General features: G+C 36.6%; 1 protein-coding gene across 2 annotated transcripts in view; it reads left to right on the plus strand.

Annotated features, from left to right (window-relative positions):
- VPS41 (VPS41 subunit of HOPS complex) overlaps nucleotides 1-17,410 on the plus strand; it is a 119,801-nt gene extending 102,391 nt beyond the window's left edge. The window contains exons 23-29 of one of the 2 annotated variants that reach the window (XM_072853580.1): nucleotides 541-595; nucleotides 1,662-1,802; nucleotides 3,324-3,460; nucleotides 11,280-11,379; nucleotides 12,193-12,237; nucleotides 13,724-13,803; nucleotides 15,957-17,409. In XM_072853580.1, the coding sequence (XP_072709681.1) occupies nucleotides 541-595; nucleotides 1,662-1,802; nucleotides 3,324-3,460; nucleotides 11,280-11,379; nucleotides 12,193-12,237; nucleotides 13,724-13,803; nucleotides 15,957-16,037 (639 nt within the window). In that variant the 3' untranslated portion in view covers nucleotides 16,038-17,409. Of the gene's footprint in view, nucleotides 1-540; nucleotides 596-1,661; nucleotides 1,803-3,323; nucleotides 3,461-11,279; nucleotides 11,380-12,192; nucleotides 12,238-13,723; nucleotides 13,804-15,956 lie in introns of both variants that reach the window. The other variant, XM_072853581.1, reaches the window with a different exon arrangement.
- The last annotated feature ends 1,293 nt before the right edge of the window (nucleotides 17,411-18,703 follow it).

Genomic DNA, 18,703 nt, shown 5'->3' on the forward strand with positions numbered 1-18,703 from the left:
ACTTAGTTTAGATTATTTTTGTATTGTCTTCTTGGAGGTCACTGGTACAAAATTTGGAGGGCACTCTCTACCTCCCAAAACCATTCTGGTTACCCTGAGGAGATCTACAGGCTTGTATTATGAATGAATGTCAAGTAGACCTCCATCACTAGAGACTTCATAAGTCCACCCACAGGAAGCAAGTCTTGACAGCAGATAATCTTAATGCTTTTGGATTAACCAACTTTTGGAAGCAGAAGAAAGAAGTTGCCAGTAGATTTAAAGGTAGAGATTGGCATAATCCAGACTGAAATACCTGTCCTGTCCCCAGATTTATTTAATCCTGTAGAAAAATTTTAAAAATGCCATGGAATTTCTCCTCTTAATTAGTGCCAGAGGACCTGACAGTGCATATTAAGGAAGCTGTATTCCTGTCAAAATGAGTAATGCAACTTCATGGAAAAGTATTTTTAAGCCTCTTGCAGCATTTGTGATCAATAAAATACCATGTTACATGGTTCCCTGTATTCTCTTTCCCGCCTCCTTTTCCTTAAATTCAAGGCTCTTGAGATCTGCCAACAGAGGAACTTTGTAGAAGAGACAGTCTATCTTCTGAGTAAGTAACATTCAGTGTGATAAATTACAACATGCTTTTAATCTTGTCAAAGTTTATGCTGCGAAAATGTATGATGTATTGTCTAATATCGTTTAACACGCTTTCCCAGAGACAAAGTTGGTATACAGTCAGTAGGACCAAATAACATGATTTAGAAAATCAAACAAAGCACTGCAGTATTGATATGATGTCTTAACTCCATATATTGTGTTATTGTGTTTCTGATTTGGTTTTTTTCTGGGGCTTTGGAGGTATTGGGGGACTATGGGGAACAGGTTGGGGCAGGGGGGTATTTTTGAGACAATCACAAAGAGAAGAGTGATATTGTAAGTTTGAAGAGATGGGAGAAATAAAACAAATGTTTTATTCTGAATACACCTCAGAAGCTGAGGTGGAAGATTTGCTTATGTTGCCCCCCTTTTTTTTTTCCTTAAGTAAAATTAATTGTAAATTAACTCCCCCAGCAGACCAAGGAATTTACCTCTGAATGGGAGGCATTGTAAGACTAATATTTTTATGTGTGTTTATGTATTAGTCATGAACAAAATGGAAAGTGTTTTATAAATCAATCTTTGTTTTAGTAAGAAAAATGTTTTGTGGACCATTTGAGAGCAGTAGGATTTACTCATAGGTTTACTTAAAGAATAGTTCAGTGTTTCTACTATTTCTTCCTCTAATTTTCCACGGGTGTAAACTGCACTATACTTACTGCAAATTAGGAGTGTCTATGCAGGCTCTTAAAGGCAGTATTTCATGTCATAGTTTACATGCATACACATACACAGCCCCCCTTACATTAGATGTAGCTGCAGTTCAGAACCCCTAATATGACCCAACACATCCTTAAGAAAGGCTCCAGGTCCCAGTCCAGCAAAGCGCTCCAAGCGCTTGTTCAGGTTATACTGATTGCTCTGGGATCTGCATTCCTACATCAGATTAGATTAGATTTGATCTTGGTTGAACTACTCTGAGGCAACTTCACACTTATAAAATTAATATTGAAAGAGCTTCTTAAAGCACTGAGTATTTAGGATTTATAATTTCTTTACTTATTTTTTCCTTTTAGGCAGAATGGGTAATAGCCGCAGTGCCTTGAAAATGATAATGGAAGAATTGAAAGATGTAGATAAAGCTATTGAATTTGCCAAGGAACAAGATGATGGAGAACTTTGGGAAGACCTCATTTTATATTCTATCGACAAACCACGTAAGCGGGATAGTTTCTCAGAAGCCTTGCATGTGTATTTTTTTGTGGAATGCTATTGCAGTTAAAGGATTGAATGATCCACATGCATGTTAGAGAAGGTGTTTATGGATGGCCAGGGAGGTGTTCAGGTTTGTGGATCACAACGTAGCTGTCCTATTGTGCCTAAAAATTTCTAGTAAGGCAGCATGTGGGCATGCTACAGAATGAGTACTTCGGGATTTAGCATTTGACTAAACTCTGCATAGTTATGTCCTTAATGACAAATTAAGGGGAGAATGGTGCTTTTAATTTGGCAGAATGAGGCTTTATTTTTTAGACAGCCTCAAAACACAGTCTGCAGGCTTGATGAGGATGTTGTGTAGTGTGTTTATTGCAGCTGCTTCCCTTCGAAATTCTGAAAATGAAGAACCTACACCTTTCTGCCCCTCAGTAGAATAATTAATTTGTTTTGTTTCTGTGGCACAAAGGTAAGATCTGTAATGAGTGCATTTTGCCTTTCATCCATTATATGAATAGCTACTCAAGTTTAATGTTTAGATGGAATTAGAAACTGTCAGAATCTCATAAGCAACATCAGTTTTGTTCTGGAGGCAGATTCAGAGGAGTTCATGTGACTGAGAAAATAGAGAATTATTTTAACTATCTACTCCATTAGTTTTGCAACCTCTTCTGGGGCTTTAAATCAAGGCTTTAAAGTCTCTCTTGGGATTTCTTTTCCAAAGGATTGAATGTCTTGTAGAATTATCATCAGAATACATATCTTTTCATCTCTTGGCCGCTAATTCTGACAGGAAGAAGCAACCAAAATCTGTTACTCCTTTAGAAGAATGGCATTTTCAAGTTACCCATACTTAAATGCAGTTCATCACTGAAAGTGATGCTACAATCAGTGACATCTTCAGAGCAAAAGGGATTCAAAGCATATAGAATTCTCTCAGTTCCATCTGCCCATATGCAGAGCAACTTCAGTGATACTCCTCAGTTTTGGGGGTTGAATAAAAAACACAGCCTTGGGGTTCATCCTTCCAGTGTTTCATTTAGCCAGGTGCAATTCAAAAAGCAAAACACTTCTTTTGTGTCACTCTCACCAATGTTTAGAAACACGTTCAAGTTAGGTTAAGTGCTTGAAATTTTGTTTTTAAACCCTGGAACTGGGAATGGAATAGTCACATAATGTAGATAATTTTCTGTCTCTGTTTTCCTGAGTGCCCTTTTTATTGAATTGAAATGCATTATTTACTTGTGGCTTTGTGCTGGATACTCTGTTATCCCTTTTCTGCATACCCTAGAAGTTCTGTGAATTGCCAAACTATATCTTCCTCTCTTACCCAAAGGCTTGTATTTGAGTAAATACAGCTGCAAGAAACATATGAAGGCTATATAAAAGAGGCTTAGTGTTATCGCTTAGTAGAGAACTGTCACGGAATCAGCCAAAGCCTGTAGCTTGTCACCAAAGCATCCTTTAATCAGGTTATTTTGCTGGATTTTTTTCTTAATTTCTTTGCTTCTTGGTTTTCACAGCTTTTATTACTGGTTTGTTGAACAATATTGGAACCCATGTGGATCCCATTCTTTTGATCCACCGCATTAAGGAAGGCATGGAGATTCCTAATTTGAGAGACTCACTAGTGAAAATTCTTCAGGACTACAACTTGCAGGTAAGTGTTGCGTTCTTCCTGTGATACTCATTTTCAGAGAGACAGCAAAACCACTTTGCTACTGAACAGCATGAAAAATGGCTATCGTGAAGGTTTGTTCATTTTGTTCAGACATCTGTCATTGACACTGTGGGTTGGTACAAAACTATGACAAAAAGGGTAGAAATTTGTCAAGACGAATAGTCTCTTGATGGCTTCTAGCACTTCTAAATCTCTCCCATGCTGTCATAAGCCTGGTGTGTAAGTAGAACTGGAAGGATCTTGCATGATTCAGACTATTTTATACTGTCTGATTGTCCATTATTGGAAGTCTCATAACCAGTACTTTTCATTCTGTTTCATATATGAGGAGGCAAAACACAACATGCACTTACTAAAACATGCACCAGGTATTAGAGCCATATGTTAAGTGTCATACTAAGTGAAGGAAGATGAACTTTTAAAATCAAATACATGTCTGTTGTTCAGAATGTGTTGACGTCTATGCATTTAAAAAAAAAGGACTGCTCATTGGATTATGGGAGTTCTTATCCCAGCATGATTATACAGATATGTGCAGTTCCCTACATGACTGGTTGCTGATGCATGTTTGTAAGAACTTACAAGAAGCGTACCCTTCAATATTCCTGAAGGTAACAACAGAGGGAGTTGCATTGCATACTTCAAATCCCCCTGCTACCAAAGGAGGCCCAAACTTGAGTTCTCTGTGATGCTGCTCTGCACCTTTTTACTGAGAGATGTAAGGATATAGAGCAGTTTGAATGCCTCCGGTGTTACTATGCGGAATCCAAGAAGACATAGCCCACTAAGCAGCTGAAACTCCAGTTTTCTGAACCTCATAAATATTTGTTTCCCATCTGCTATTAGTCTTTGGACATCTCTAGCAAATAGATGGACTTGACAGTTTTCAGTAAGGTCATGGTTGTTCTCTTACCAGGCCAGATAAAGCCTATATCTGCTAGAGCGAGCCTTCAATGATGTCAGAAGGCCTTTTGAAAAGGCAGAGTTTAAGCCTTTCCACGGCTTTTCCATTATTTTATTATCCTATGGGCTTTAGATTATGACTTTCAGTATTTCAAATAATCATTTTGCATGTCTTGTCTCCTGACACTCGTTATGTGCAAGGAGCTACCCCAGATAAACAGATACATGTTTGCATATAATGCATGTTGCAACATTACTTCCAGTTTTTAATTGACTTCATGAGATACTAATATCCTTGCAAAATGATACTAGCTAAATAGCGTGCTGCATTTAAACAGTTGCATGTTAATCTTGCTGCTGTCAGTACCCTGCTGCTTGCGCTGCTGATCCTCCTGTTCCTGCATTCTGTTGAAATCAAAATCTAATTTTTGGTGTGTCTGCAGACAGACTGAGAAAGCGCTGTGTGCGTAGCTGCAGCTTTACATGTATGCAAAGGGTATTGCATGGCTTCAGACAAAGCTGATGACATCATTTGGTCACGTTTTGGGGAGAGAAGAATCATTTTGTCTTCAAATACCTTTTAACAAAATTACTTTGGGATTAAAAGGATGTATTTAACCTTCAGAATGATATCTAAAATTATTTGCTGTTAGCATTGAAATGCTTCATGGATTTCAAATTAATTCATTTTGAAGTAGATTTGGATAGCTCTAGGGCTAAAATTTAGATCTCATAGGAATACTAGAAATTATGGAAGCTTAATGTAATTTGCGCTTGGCTTGCTTGTACGATAGCAAAACAGTATAGTAAAAAAAAAAAAGGGAGACTATTTTTCTTTAGAGAAATGTAAGCTGTAGCTTAAAATAAGGCTGTTCCTGAAGTGTTACAGGCAATGTAAAGAGCACTGTTTACAAACAGATGATGTGTCTACACTGAAATTTAGAGATGTGATCGCAGCTCTTGCACACTCACCTAAGTAGCCTTAGATTGGCAAGCTCAATTTTTTACGGCAGGACTGTTTCTGCATTCAGCATGTGCTTCAGGACATCACTGGGACTTCAAGTAAATGTCTAAGCGGCCTCTTGTTGCTGAGGGCAATTCTGCCCTAGCTTCCTCATTACTGCTGCCTCATTAGCTGTTTCAAAGCTAGCTTTGGTGTGTTTGTATGATGCCTGGTTACACCTTCATGTCATGTTGTGTAGGTTCATGGTGAGAAGTCCATGTCCTCTATTCTGGCCTGGCACAACTCTTTGGATTTTGGTAAAAACTTCCTTATTTGTATCACCTAACATATCAGACATTTTGAACTCATATAGAAATCCAAATTTCATTGGATAGGACTTCCTGTAATTTCATCTCTTCGGATCTTGAGCTCTGTATGCACTTAAGTTTTATTGTTCCCATTTTCAAAGGCAAAAAAGAAAATCTTGTGCCAAGATCCACAAAGGAGGTGCGCAGGTGAAGTTAGAACCCATTGCTTGGCTTGCAACTCACTGCCTAAAACAAAAACTGTGCTGATCTTTTCATAACATGGGCTCCCCAAAAGGTATTACAGCTGTGCCGTTATATTATTTAATTGTGGTCTCCTTTTGCAAGCCCTGATAAGATTGTTTTATGCTTATGTAAGTATGCAGATGCAAATTTTCTATTATGCTTCTAAATTTCCTTAGGAGTAAACTTTACATTAGATGCGATTTGAAATATGGGTAGGAGCTAAAAGCATTGCCTTTGACAGATTTTGTCTTTTTGAAAGCAATTCTTTGCATCCCAGCAAAACCAAGTGAATCAAATTCAGTGGCTGCCAAAGTATGCCATATGTGGCTTACAGTGTGCATTAGAGAATCCAACAAGGAAGTCTACTAATGCAACAAAATTTGTTGTAATTTTTTTTAATCTGGGATCTTCCCTGAATAATTTAAATTTTTATTAATGTTGGCATATTGCAGACTGATTGCATCACTTTAACAAATTACTACCCATTAGCTGAACTACTGCAACTGTTGTATGTGCTACTCTAAGCTCACCTCAGCTCTAAAGTAATGTGGTTAACTTCTGCCTTTGAAAAGGAGTTAATATGTTTGCTACCAACCAACCAATCATGGCACTAAGATAGGATTAGGTATTCTATTGGGTAAAAATAAAATGTAGATTACATGAGACTCTGTTCTTAGGCTACAATGTAAATTAAGTACTTCTAATTTACTTTTGCTCTGGCATTACAGCTCTGCTTTACAAGTAGGGTTCTATTAAGCTGCTTTATTACTCAAGTATACCCATTTTTATTTCCAACTTCAGGAAATGCAATTCTTCCATGAACTTAAAGCTGCGCACACACTTAAGTATTTTCCTAAGCAGGAAAAGATTTAAGTACTCGTTTAAGCGGTTTTCTGAATTGGGATTAAAACTCCAAGTGATTATTTTCGTTTGTTTGTTCTTTCCCTCCCGAGGATCATTTGTTATAATGTTTTCTCTTTGTCATCATCTGAATTAGTATATTAAAACCATGGTAGAAAATTGAGTGACACTGATTTATTGTAGTGATGAAATTTTATTTACTGCTGAAATAATACTGATTTTAGTGTTTATATACAGTAATATTCATAGACAACAAAGTTATGAAGACATAGACAACAAAGTTATAGCTGTCTGAATTTTAACAAGAGTATTTATCAAGTAAAGTATAGTCTAAAACTTTTTTATTATATTTTATATCTAACTCCTGAAATCTAGTTCTTTGGTGCCATGAATTTATGGGTAAAATAGACCACAGACTACTTCCTTTGACTTTATAAACTCCTGAAGATGTGTCGTCTTAAGGAGGAACCTGCTTATTTATTAGAATGACAGATTTCTAGCACATTCTTTATTTAATGGCAAATAAATCACCATTCTTCAGTCAACATTCTCAACGTAACTAAATACCAGTCAAATCTATGGCAAGCTAACCAAATTGAGTCAAGTCATGTTGATACCCTGACAAAAGTTTAATGATTTTCATTTTACTGCTTGCATTTAAAGGTGTTTTCAAAGACACAGAATCAAAACTCAACTTTATCTCCTTACCATTGAAAGGTTGTTGTCAATGTAACTTTAATTCGGTTTCCACACATAGACATTGCTTCTCTGAAACTCATACAGAACATCTGTTCCCCTTAGGAACTTACCAGTGCAATTATTTTTAAAACCTCCCTTAGCCAACACAATTAGGGCAGTAATGCTCTTATTTGAAAACTGTAACAAAATCAGCATTTACTAGTATTGTTATGCAAAATAGAAATTCAGACTGTTATTTTTTTCAGTGAAACCAGTGCTGCTGCTGCTGTTTTTATACAACTTCTTTGGACTGAAACTCATCAGTCATACAACGGTTTGATCTTAACAAAGACCTTCGTTCTCTAATGTACCCTTGAACTATGTACTTGCTTTTTATATTCAGTTCCCTGGAAATTAACTTGAAAACAATTATTAAATTATTCACACGTGTTTAAGTCTGTGGCATCTGTGATTACACAGTGGTGTTAACTTATGAATGAGGAATGCAGGAGCCTTTCTTAAAATAAATCATGTAATCATGCTCCAGGTTTCTGAAGCCCTGTGTCACACTTAAATCTCTCAGAGAAGGCTGATAGAAAAATCCCCTATTTGTGCAGTTGTGAGTTTGTTATAAACCTTTTACATTTTCCAAGTATATAAAGTAGGTGTCTTTTCAGCTTTGGTCTATACATGTGTGAAATTTCAGAAATGCTTGTGTTGTTGGAAAAGATTTAAATACCCCCCCTCATTTCAGAAAGAAACACCTAATTTCTCACCCTTTGTATGACAATTGTTAGAATAAGACTTCAAAAGATGTTGGTATTCTAAGATTTGTTTTCCCTATTTTTAAAATATAAAAGCAATTTCTTTAGATGCACTACATCTAGATTTTATGGATTAGCCATTTTACTCAAATGTTGACTTACTAGTTTAAACTTTGATTGAACCTGCAGTAACTCTGATGGGTAACAGAGGTTCATCCATTCATAGCGTTCATGTCCATGCATTCACAACAGAGCTTATAAACTAATAGACCCCAATGATAACCTGAAGAATGCTGCTTGAAACAGCATGTAGAAAAATTGTTGGGTTTTGCTCCTAAACATTAATAAGCTGCTGTTCAGACACCTTGGAGGCACTAGGGGGCAGGTGACAGCTTGCACAGAGGGACATCTGCCTTTCCATTGTAAAGACTAAAAATAATGTGCTTTGAATTGTGGTTGTGACACAGTTCGGAAGCATTTGGTTAATTGGCCTTGAGAAACTTGAACTTGTTTGTCCAAGCTAAGCTGAATCCAGGCCTGAATTCATCCCCAGTGCTTCGAGTATACCCTTCAAATTAACTGCATACTGCAGTGTTTTCTCCTAAAGATAATGTTAGGCATTTGTAAATCAGGACTTTTTTAATTAAGTAGAAGGTTTTATGGCTTCTAATTTTAATTATGCAGTAGCATCTTCCCTAATAGAGTCAGAAAATGAACTAGGATTCTTTTTTGCAATAAATGTTTTGGTTTCAGCAGTTTTCATTAATTTAGTAAAAAGCGTTATATCTGCCTAAAACTTCTTTCAGTAGGTGTACCATGCTTGTGCTTACAATCATGTGTTTTTAAAGGGTAAAAAGTTCAGTTTCATCCTCTCTGAATCTTATTTCTTCTCCTTGGAAGGTGGTTTCATTACAGATTTATGTCTGATGTCAGTTTTAACTAGTTTAGCCTAATCTTAGGGTGCACAGTTATATACTTCTTCCTCCTTTAAATGTAAAGAAGTTAATTCCAACATTCTTTCTTGCTCTGTCTCACCTCCAGATTCCCTCTTCTGCTTCTCTTTCTATAACTCTTAAATTATCCATCTCATCTTTGAGGTCTTCAAATCTGTTTCTGCAGAAGTGTTGAGATTTATTACCTTGAGATTTGGCATTTGACATTCTTCATTGTGACTTTTCCTTATATGTAACAACATCTGCCTACTGTATTCCATTTCTAGCAGAATAAGGTCTGACAAACAGTCATTGAATGTGGTATGGAAAAATCTTAGTGGAGTTTAAATAATGGGGGGAAGATAGTGCATGTGTCTTACAAGATATGTCATAAGATGTTTCTGTTACTTCTATTTTTAAGGCATCAAACAGTATTGAGGTTTTCCAGTGACCTAATGATGTCTACTGTTTCCATCTTGATTGTTCTTTTTTTAAATGAAGTTTTCATATTGGCACAGTGTATTTTAAGTAGAAAATAGTAAATCATGCTCCCTTCTTCCCATTGTATCTCTCTTCCACCCCTCTCATTTAACATGCTTGCTTTGCCTCTTTTACTTAAACATGGGATTTTTCATCTGCTTATGCTGAGTGCAGCTAGCAAAGACTCTGGTATATAGCCAAGACCTCATCCCCTCTAAGTTATTTATCTATCTTTGGGATATAATTTGCTGACTGAGAATATTTTGAATCAGGCAAACACTCATTCTGAAATGTGGTCTTATTCAATTGTCCTTGCAAAAAGTTTCTAGTATTTTTTTCAAACCTAGTGACATTTTTCTATATTTAAAACAGAATTTACCATTCTCTGTTGCCCTTGGATAAAGTTGGAAGGGGAGAGACATACTCAAATAGTTCCTGAGATTATCACAGATAAAATGATTAATTTGCTAAGTGTTTGTCTTTTAAAGCTCCATTCAGTTTCTGGTGCTCTGAAATGTTTTATAGCTCAATGTGTCTAATACTGGGGAATGTCATTCACCCACTGACATGTCCCATTTGAAATGCTTAAAGTCTTACTTAATTTTAATTTTTTTAATGTATTTCAGATTTGCAGTCTTAACTGCATATCATTCTTGGCAGTGCATCCTTATTACTTCACAATGTGTACGTGAGAAGACAGGGCTTTGGACAGTGTTCACCTGGCTGTAAAATCTATTATTATACTTCTTTTTAGGTATTTGCATTAGCTGTATCTTGGACTATTTTAGAACGCTCAATGTCTCCTGTAATCCAAATAATCAGGAGAAAGGAATGGAAATTGCCTTTTTATACCACTTTTTTGGTAGGGTTGTTCAGCTTAAAATTGACTGTGAGCCTCTTTTGAAAGCACTTTTCAGAGGAATTGTTGTCTTGGAAAACAAATTTCCAAACATCAACTTGGGAGGAAGAAGAAAAACTTCACAAGACTTATTTGGGTTTGTCATATTTTCATACTTGCTTCATTAAGTATTGTGAAATAAAGCTCTGTGTAATTTTGATGCCCTTGATTCCTTTTTGTGTTTCACAACATTGTCAGGCAATGACATGTTAATCTAATTAAAAATATTAAATAAGTAGAAAGGGGGCTGAGATGTTTGCTAAGGAGGAACGAACTCTGGACCTTTGGTTAGTTGAATGGCTATTTAATACTGCTTATTAAGTAACACCTCAGCAGGAAATATGTTTGAACAAAATAAATTTTGAATTGCTGTGTTTACGAAGGTTTTAGGATTATGAAATGCCTTTCCTAAAAAAGACAGGAAAGATATGGGTAGAGGACATTTTGAAATGGTTTGGAAACCAATTGTGAGGGGCACTGTAAAAATCCCTTTTTTTTTTTTTTTTTTAAGACAAGCTCATAGGGAGAAGATCATAATTTATGACAGTAGTATATTTGTAAAGGATTTGATTGTTTTGAGGGTTTTTTTTTTTATAATGTGGGTTTTTCATTTAGGTAGAGGTGGTGGCAACAAGAGGTTCCTCCTTTCCCTCCTTTATAATAGCTTGAAATGTCTTAAACATTTCTTGTGCCCTCTGTGGCAGCAGAAAGCCAGTGGAGACTTGCTAAGATAGTTGATATGCCCATCTATTCAACAATCGCTGTATTTTGTGTTCTTTGCTCAATAGATCTTGCTGCGGGAAGGTTGCAAGAAGATACTTGTTGCTGATTCTCTTTCTTTATTGAAGAAAATGCATCGAACTCAGATGAAGGGTGTTCTAGTAGACGGTGGGTACGGAGGAAATGTGGTGACGTTCCAGGTTTTGAAGTCTTTTACTTGATTTATAGACCTGGAGCCACATGCTGGTCCACTTTGGAAGCTGCCCAGAAGCCTGAATATTGTACCTTATTTGTAGAGTGTAGTAGGATGCTAGCTGCTTTCTCCTTTGCAAGGGAACTACTCGTATCTCAAAAACTACAAGACCCAGCATGCAGCTTTTTCTCTTGATCCATCTCTGCATAGCCAGTAATGTATTGTGTCCTGCAGTTTGTCTATAAAGGTGAAAAATGCTGTTCAGTGCCAACACGGATAGTCAGATAATAATAATCTGCAACCAAAACAAAAGCTACAAGATAGTTTTCAGAAATAGCTGAAAATATTTTGCAAGGTGCTGATGATGCATGTGAGCAACACTGTAATTCACGCCAGCTGAGTGTTAATACCAAGAGGCAAAAGCTGACAGAAGGACACAGGATCAGAGCTTCTGCTACAAAATGCTGCAGAGAAATCAGGCACCCATCCTGTGCTCCTTTTTTTCAGTTTGCCTTGTGCCTCTGCAGTGCTGATCCTAGACAGCCTCACTCCTGCAATTCTGCCATCATCAGAATCAGAAGATCTAAACATTTCTCATGCTGTTACTAGAAATGCTGCTTCAGTATTGCTCTTCAATTTTTAATAGACTCTGTTAGGCATCTTAAGTAAATACTTTAAGACCAAGCTCCATTTCTGTAATAACACTATGTTCATGCCTGCTATAAAAAAAGTAAACATGGAGTTTGTTAACAAAGTTGTTACAAGTTTGGTTTGTTTTGTTTTTCCAGAGGAGAATATCTGCGAATCGTGCCTGTCTCCAATACTTCCTTCAGGTAGGATGCTTTTCTAGAAGAGAAAGAGGTTGTCTATTTTTTTTATTTTTAGAGGAACTACTATTTGCTTTTATTCATAGAAATGTGTCGTAGTCTCCCTTGGTAATCACTGTATAAATTTCAGTCTCCTGTGCAAAGCTTGCTTATGAATTCTGATGTGGGAGTGGAGTCTAATTTGACTTTTTTTTCTTGCAGTAAAGCCAGATTTTCTTTCCTATTCATCTTTGACTTTCTTATTTTCTGTTTTGAATTACATGGAATGGAAGGCAACTTTTAATTCCATCAACATACATATTCTCAAAGATTATTAGAATCACAAAACTAAGCTGTTGCCACCAAATCTTGTCCAACTCTGTTGAACGATTTAGACTGAACTTGTAGTTTATAAAGTTTTATGGTTTGCCTGAGTGGTGGTAAACTCTTGGCTTCAGTCACTGCTGTCATCTTTGAAACAACTTATAAGCGACTGTAGTTTTAAAGCATCTTCTAAAGCTAGTCTTTAAACTAGAAATGCGGGATATTATTTTGAAGATGTACATTCTGCAAGGCTACTGCAGTTCAGAAATACCAATATAGTTGTTGGGCATCTTAAGAAGAAATAGTTTTACCAGAAGAAAATGTCATGGAAACTATGTCAAGGAAATGTCATGGCATCTTCAAACGAGAATACATAAGACAAAGTATATGAGTGGTCCTATTTTTTTTTTTGTTTGTTTGCCGAGTGTGCATAGCCCAGTAGAATCACTTACAGTTTTTTTAATCTGGTTTCTACCATTTTTCACTTAAATAAATAAAAACAACTATACTATGATCACCTGCACCGGTGTACAGTCCAGAGCAGTCACATGGTGATAGAAAACCTGGCAGAGCTGAATGTGCTAGTACCTTGAGGTATGTGTGTCAAGGCAATGTGAGCCAAGGAATAGAATGTGTATGATGCTGGTGAGCGAGATGGTTATTCTTGGAATATGTGGATGTTGTATGTAGGCTTCTAATTGGGCTAAATATTCATGTGGGAATCGAAAGGCACATCATGCACCTGGACAGCTTCTTGCCAAATTTCAAGATCACGGTGTGCAGTGTAGGCGCTAGAACTGCTTAATGTTCTGGTTCTCTTCGCACTAGTGCAAGAATTTTTTTGCTAACTTTCCTTCAAAATGGCTGAATTATTTGGTGGTAGTTTACTCTTCTCCCTCCCCAAATTTAGCATGTAGCACATATTGACATGAAAAATTTCTGGTGAAAAGGTATACAGCATTTAAGCCACAGAATAAAATTGTCTTGTAATTCCATCACTGGGACACACTACCTGAAACCATCACTCTGCATGGTTTCTATAAATGAACCAGCATAATTTGGTAATTAATTTGATAGATGTTATTTGATGATTCTATGTATATAATAGAATGCAGGCATATACTGCTGTAGCCAGTGAATCATTTGTTTCATTGCCCTGTTGTAATGAATTTACTTTTTACTTTCCCAGATGCATCCAAGTCCTTCAATGTGGTAGTGTTCCACTGCAGACATATGTTTCACAAAGAGTGCCTCCCGGTATCCAACACAGTAAGGAACTAGCTTAATCTCTCTGACACCTTTGCCAAAGATAAACGGACAAATTATTTCCGTTTGTTAAGTGTGGAGAAGGGCATGGGTCTATCAGGAATTATGACATGATTACAGTAATTATTTGTGATGATATCCCGTAGCAGTATGTGACTAGGGAGAGGGTGTTTAGGACAACTGCAACTAAAGGACATCCAATTCAGAAAGAAATTGCTGCTGTTTCAGAAGTATTTTACCACTTTCTGCAATCTGAATGTGCAATGCAGCTTTGTGACATACAGGGAATTCAACCTGTCTGATTTTTTTATTAATTCTTTTCCGTTGCAGCTCTCACTTTAAGTATGTTTAATTAAAGACAAGAATAAAGATATTTTCTCATGTAAACCATATTAAATGATTCTGACCTGGAAGAAAAAAACCCCACTCATTTCAGAGTGAATATTTAAATATGTTTGTAATAATCTTTATGCTCAGAATATGTTTTTCTTCATCAGGGAATTTTTTTTTCCCTCCAATGAAAAGAAACCAAAAAAGTAACTTCTAGATATAACCAGTTTTTAATTTAGGAATGAAAGCATCAGAATGGTAACAAAATCACAAAGAAAATGGAATTTAAGCTTTTCTGATTCTGTATCTGTCTCTGAAAATGAACATCTAGTGAAAAAATAACTTTGGTGAATCACTTAATCTGCAAGTAACCAAGCAAAGTACTTGTAGCCATATGGTACAGCATGTATACTTAAATATGTTATGAAAATCTTAATGAATTAGATCATTTGCAAAAGAAAGCCCAACAATTAGTAAATATTTATTCAAACAATATTTACCACAAATTTTATTATTTGAGAAATAATCTAAAATTTATCTAGCATTCTCAATTTGCTGGGACAGTGGTGGGACAGGGTAACTTGTCAGATGGGATTTTTAAATGTGACATGGATGTTACATGGTATATATTCTTTAGTACGTATGAATACACAGGTATGTGCATATATCTGAGCCAAATTCTTCACTTCTATAGTATTTCTTGGCCTTAGGTAATCAGTTGTGTTACTGATGACATACTGAAAGGAAAGTAATGCATGCATAAAGCATCACAGAGAGCTAAACACAGGAGTGTTTAAACACATAAACACATATTTGATATCAGATGGACAGTATTCGGGACGTATGCTCAGCTGTTGGAAATCTGTGGAGCAATGTGCAAAGACAGAACTGTAACTAAGACATCCAGTGGTCAGTGGAGCTCACCAAGTGACTTACTCTCTTCTTTATCTATGAAGATAATCAGCGACATTTTTTACTCTGTGTTTTTCATTTTTGTTTGGGGAAATTTGACCTTACTGTCCTGGAGGGTGGTGGTAATACGCTTGGAGTGAGTGGTAAGGTGTATCGCACTCTGACTCCAGAATAGCCTGCTTTATTGTGTTCCACTATATCGCCTTCCTACGCCTAGCCATTAATGTGTCTGTCCTGGTTTCAGCTGGGATAGAGCTAATTTTCTTCCTAGTAGCTGGTATAGTGCTGTGTTTTGGATTTAAGATGAGAATAATGTTGATAGCACACTGATGTTTTAGTTGTTGCTGAGCAATGCTTACACTAAGTCAAGGACTTTTCAGCTTCTCATACTGTCCTGCCAGCGAGGAGGCTGGAGGTGCACAAGAAGCTGGGAGGGGACACAGCCAGGACAGCTGACACCAACTGGCCAAACGGATATTCCATGCCATACAATGTCATGCTGAACAAAAAAACTGGGGGGAGTTGGCTGGGGGGGGGGGGGCACGTCCGCTGCTCGGGAACTGGCTGGGCATCAGTCAAGCGGGTGGTGAGCAGTTGCATTGTGCATCACTTGTTTTGTATATTCTTTTATCATTATTATTATTTTCCCTTCCTTTTCTGTCCTATTAAATTGTCTTTATCTCAACCCACGAGTTTTACCTTTTTTCTGATTCTCTCCCCCATCCCACTGGGAGTGGGGAGTGAGCGAACAGCTGTGTGGTGTTTAGCTGCCTGCCAGGTTAAACCACGAGTGTCTATAGGGAACAGCCTGACTGCGAATAGTAATGTTGAGAAAGGCATTTTTAATTCATCTTCCCACATTCTAATGTGGCTACATCTCTCTAAGAGATTCTTGTTTTCTTTTTAATTTCTAGGTATCTCCTGTCCAGTTCTGCAACATATGCAGTGCCAAACACCGAGGGCCAGGAAGTGCAATCCTGGAGATGAAGAAATAGCAGTCCCCTAGCTCTCCATGCCAGTCTGTGACACCAACTCTGTTAGGACCATGCAGAGCCACTGTAGTTTCTGTTAGTCATAATTTCTGTATATAATTCTGATTGTGATTTAAAAGTGGTTTCTATAAGTTATCCAGCTTATTGAACATTTTCGGGAAAGAGAAAATGTGAAAATCTTTCCCTAGTAAGTCTTTGTTATGCAATTCATATGTCACTGTTCCTTTGCTCAGCTTGTTACTTAACTCTGGAACAGAAAAGAGAAATAAAATGGGAAGAAAAAAAAAAGTTTGGAGATTTGTGCTTGCCATCAGTTAATGTGCTTTACAGTTTGGAGCCATATCAGGCTCATGGTTAGAGATTGTAAAGAAAGATGAGTTGCTGTGAATTCAGCTCACCAAACTACTTTAGTCCTGATTTAGTCTATTAGTGAACTGTTTAACTTACAGCCCATAGGAGTCATTCAGTGGAACTGCTTCAGGAATTGAAGCTGGCTGTGTGCCGACTCATACATTAAATTAACAAACTCATTAACTGTTAATTCCACACATTGGCAATTTACCTTGGTTGTATGGTTACACATTCCTAGTTTGTTATAAACAGGTTGTTTTCTCAATTGATCTTCACAATGCAGTAGTTTAAGGTGGGCTTTTCTCATGTTAAACTCATCGACAAACTTTATTTTTAAATGTTAGCAGTAGGTCTTTACACTTACTTTATAAGTGTGGTTGTAGTGTATGATTTGATTTAAGTATTTGGGGGGGAACATCTGACTTTCAAAGATAAAATCTCTAGGAGTTTCTTTTGGCCTTAGCAATTTAGTAGCTAAGTTAAATAATTCTGTTTGGATGTTCACAAAAAACCTATTTATTTTTAATTTCAACAGTGTTCTGTTTTGTTGATCCAAAGGAGGTGATCTTTCAGAATGTCTTTACAGTAATGTAATCTCTTTATAGTGTTCTCTGATTACATTAAATACAAGCATCTTTTCCGTAAGAAAAGTAATTTTTCAGAACTGCCAAGATGTTTTTCCTCTTTTCAATAACTGGAGTTTGAAAGTAAAAATACATTGTTTTACCATCAAATTGTGAGGTTTAAACAAGTAGTTAACTTCATAAGTTCTGAAACAATAATATAATGATACTGCAGTGTATCTGTAAAACTGGAAAATGTAACACCTTTAAGTTCTTTTGTATCTCACTCCCATGTAGGTACACCTTAAAATAATTTATATTGCAGAAACCTGGATTTCTAGTTCATGTAAATTCATTATACTCTTTTGATATCCTCTGGGCAGTTGGCTCAGCTGGTCTAGCAATCTGAAGAGTGATTTTTGTTGTCCACTGTGTAGATCTGTATAATACTGGAATTAAATTTTAAGTGTATTAGGAATGCCATGGTTACAGAGACAAAATTATCATTAAAAGGATAGATCTGCCAAAAACGTAGTAGTCATATTCTATTGTGATAATGCAGACAGCTGAGGAAAAAATAAAAAATGGTGCAGTTTATTTATGGACATGCAGTAGATGAAATAACAGAAGGATAGGAGCCTTGTAGTGCAGAGCGTAGTCCGCATACGTCAAGCTTCACCCGTAAGAATTACTGCCTGGGTCTGTAGCAGTTCATTTTCAGTGGCTAGTACACATTCTCAGGCATATTGTTCATTTATCCTTTCTTTACTACGCTGATCAGGAAAGCTGCTTTGATTCGTAGTAGATGAAGTGCTCAAGGGCTGTTTCGCCATGATATTTGAGCTATTGCACGCCTGTAGACAAGTTCAGGAACTTTTTAAAAAACCTCTTCCTCAGTAGCTCTAAGCAGCTTTTCTATATTATACCCTAAGAATGCACTGTGCAATGCCATAAGCTGTCAGCTTGTGGGAGGAAAAAGTCGAATTACTCCTATACAGTTATGCCACAAAGTGTTCTGTAGCTCAGAGTTATGTGATAATTTAAAGCAGGTATATTGTTTACTTCATCTTGGCCTTAAATTCCCTAAAGCATTTGAGCGTTCAGTGACTCAGTTTGCTAGCCTGCCATCACTGGCAATCATATTGCTTTATACCCTGGCATATTCTTTGCATTATGCAAGTAATTTTAAATCACTATATGAAAATCTAATCAAAATCTTCCCTAAACCCAAAGCTTCTTTCATTTGGGCTTCAGGGACTACCCTTTTCATGTTCCTGAATTCTAAATTTGCTCATTAAGATTCAGCAAGAAATGTACAGTCCTGACTTTGATTCACTTTTATTCCTAAGAAACCTTCACATCATAGAAAACGTCTGAGGTTAGAGTCTAAAATATTCAGCTGCCCAAGAGCTTTTCTTTGGGAGAAGAGTTCTGCCTAAGAAGTAGCCTTAAAGTTGCATAACCCTTCAGAAAAGTACAGAATAGCACTTACCCAGTTTCACCCAAGATTATTTAAGATTTCAATCCATTTATCAAAGTTCTTGTGCTTCTAACTAAGGTAAACTTAAGGTAAATTTAACAAGAGAAATACTATTTTTTCACTGATCCATCTAGTTCTGTATGATTTCTTCAATAGGGACCAATAAAGCTAACTGAAAGGATATGTGATGGATCAAGTAAGAATGGTCTGCCATATCAAAGAGACAATAGTATTTTGGATGTAACGAGTCTTTGGATTATTTTTCTCATCTGTCT

Source organism: Ciconia boyciana, chromosome 2 (genome assembly GCF_034638445.1).
Source record: "Ciconia boyciana chromosome 2, ASM3463844v1, whole genome shotgun sequence".
Classification (NCBI taxonomy): Eukaryota; Metazoa; Chordata; class Aves; order Ciconiiformes; family Ciconiidae; genus Ciconia; species Ciconia boyciana.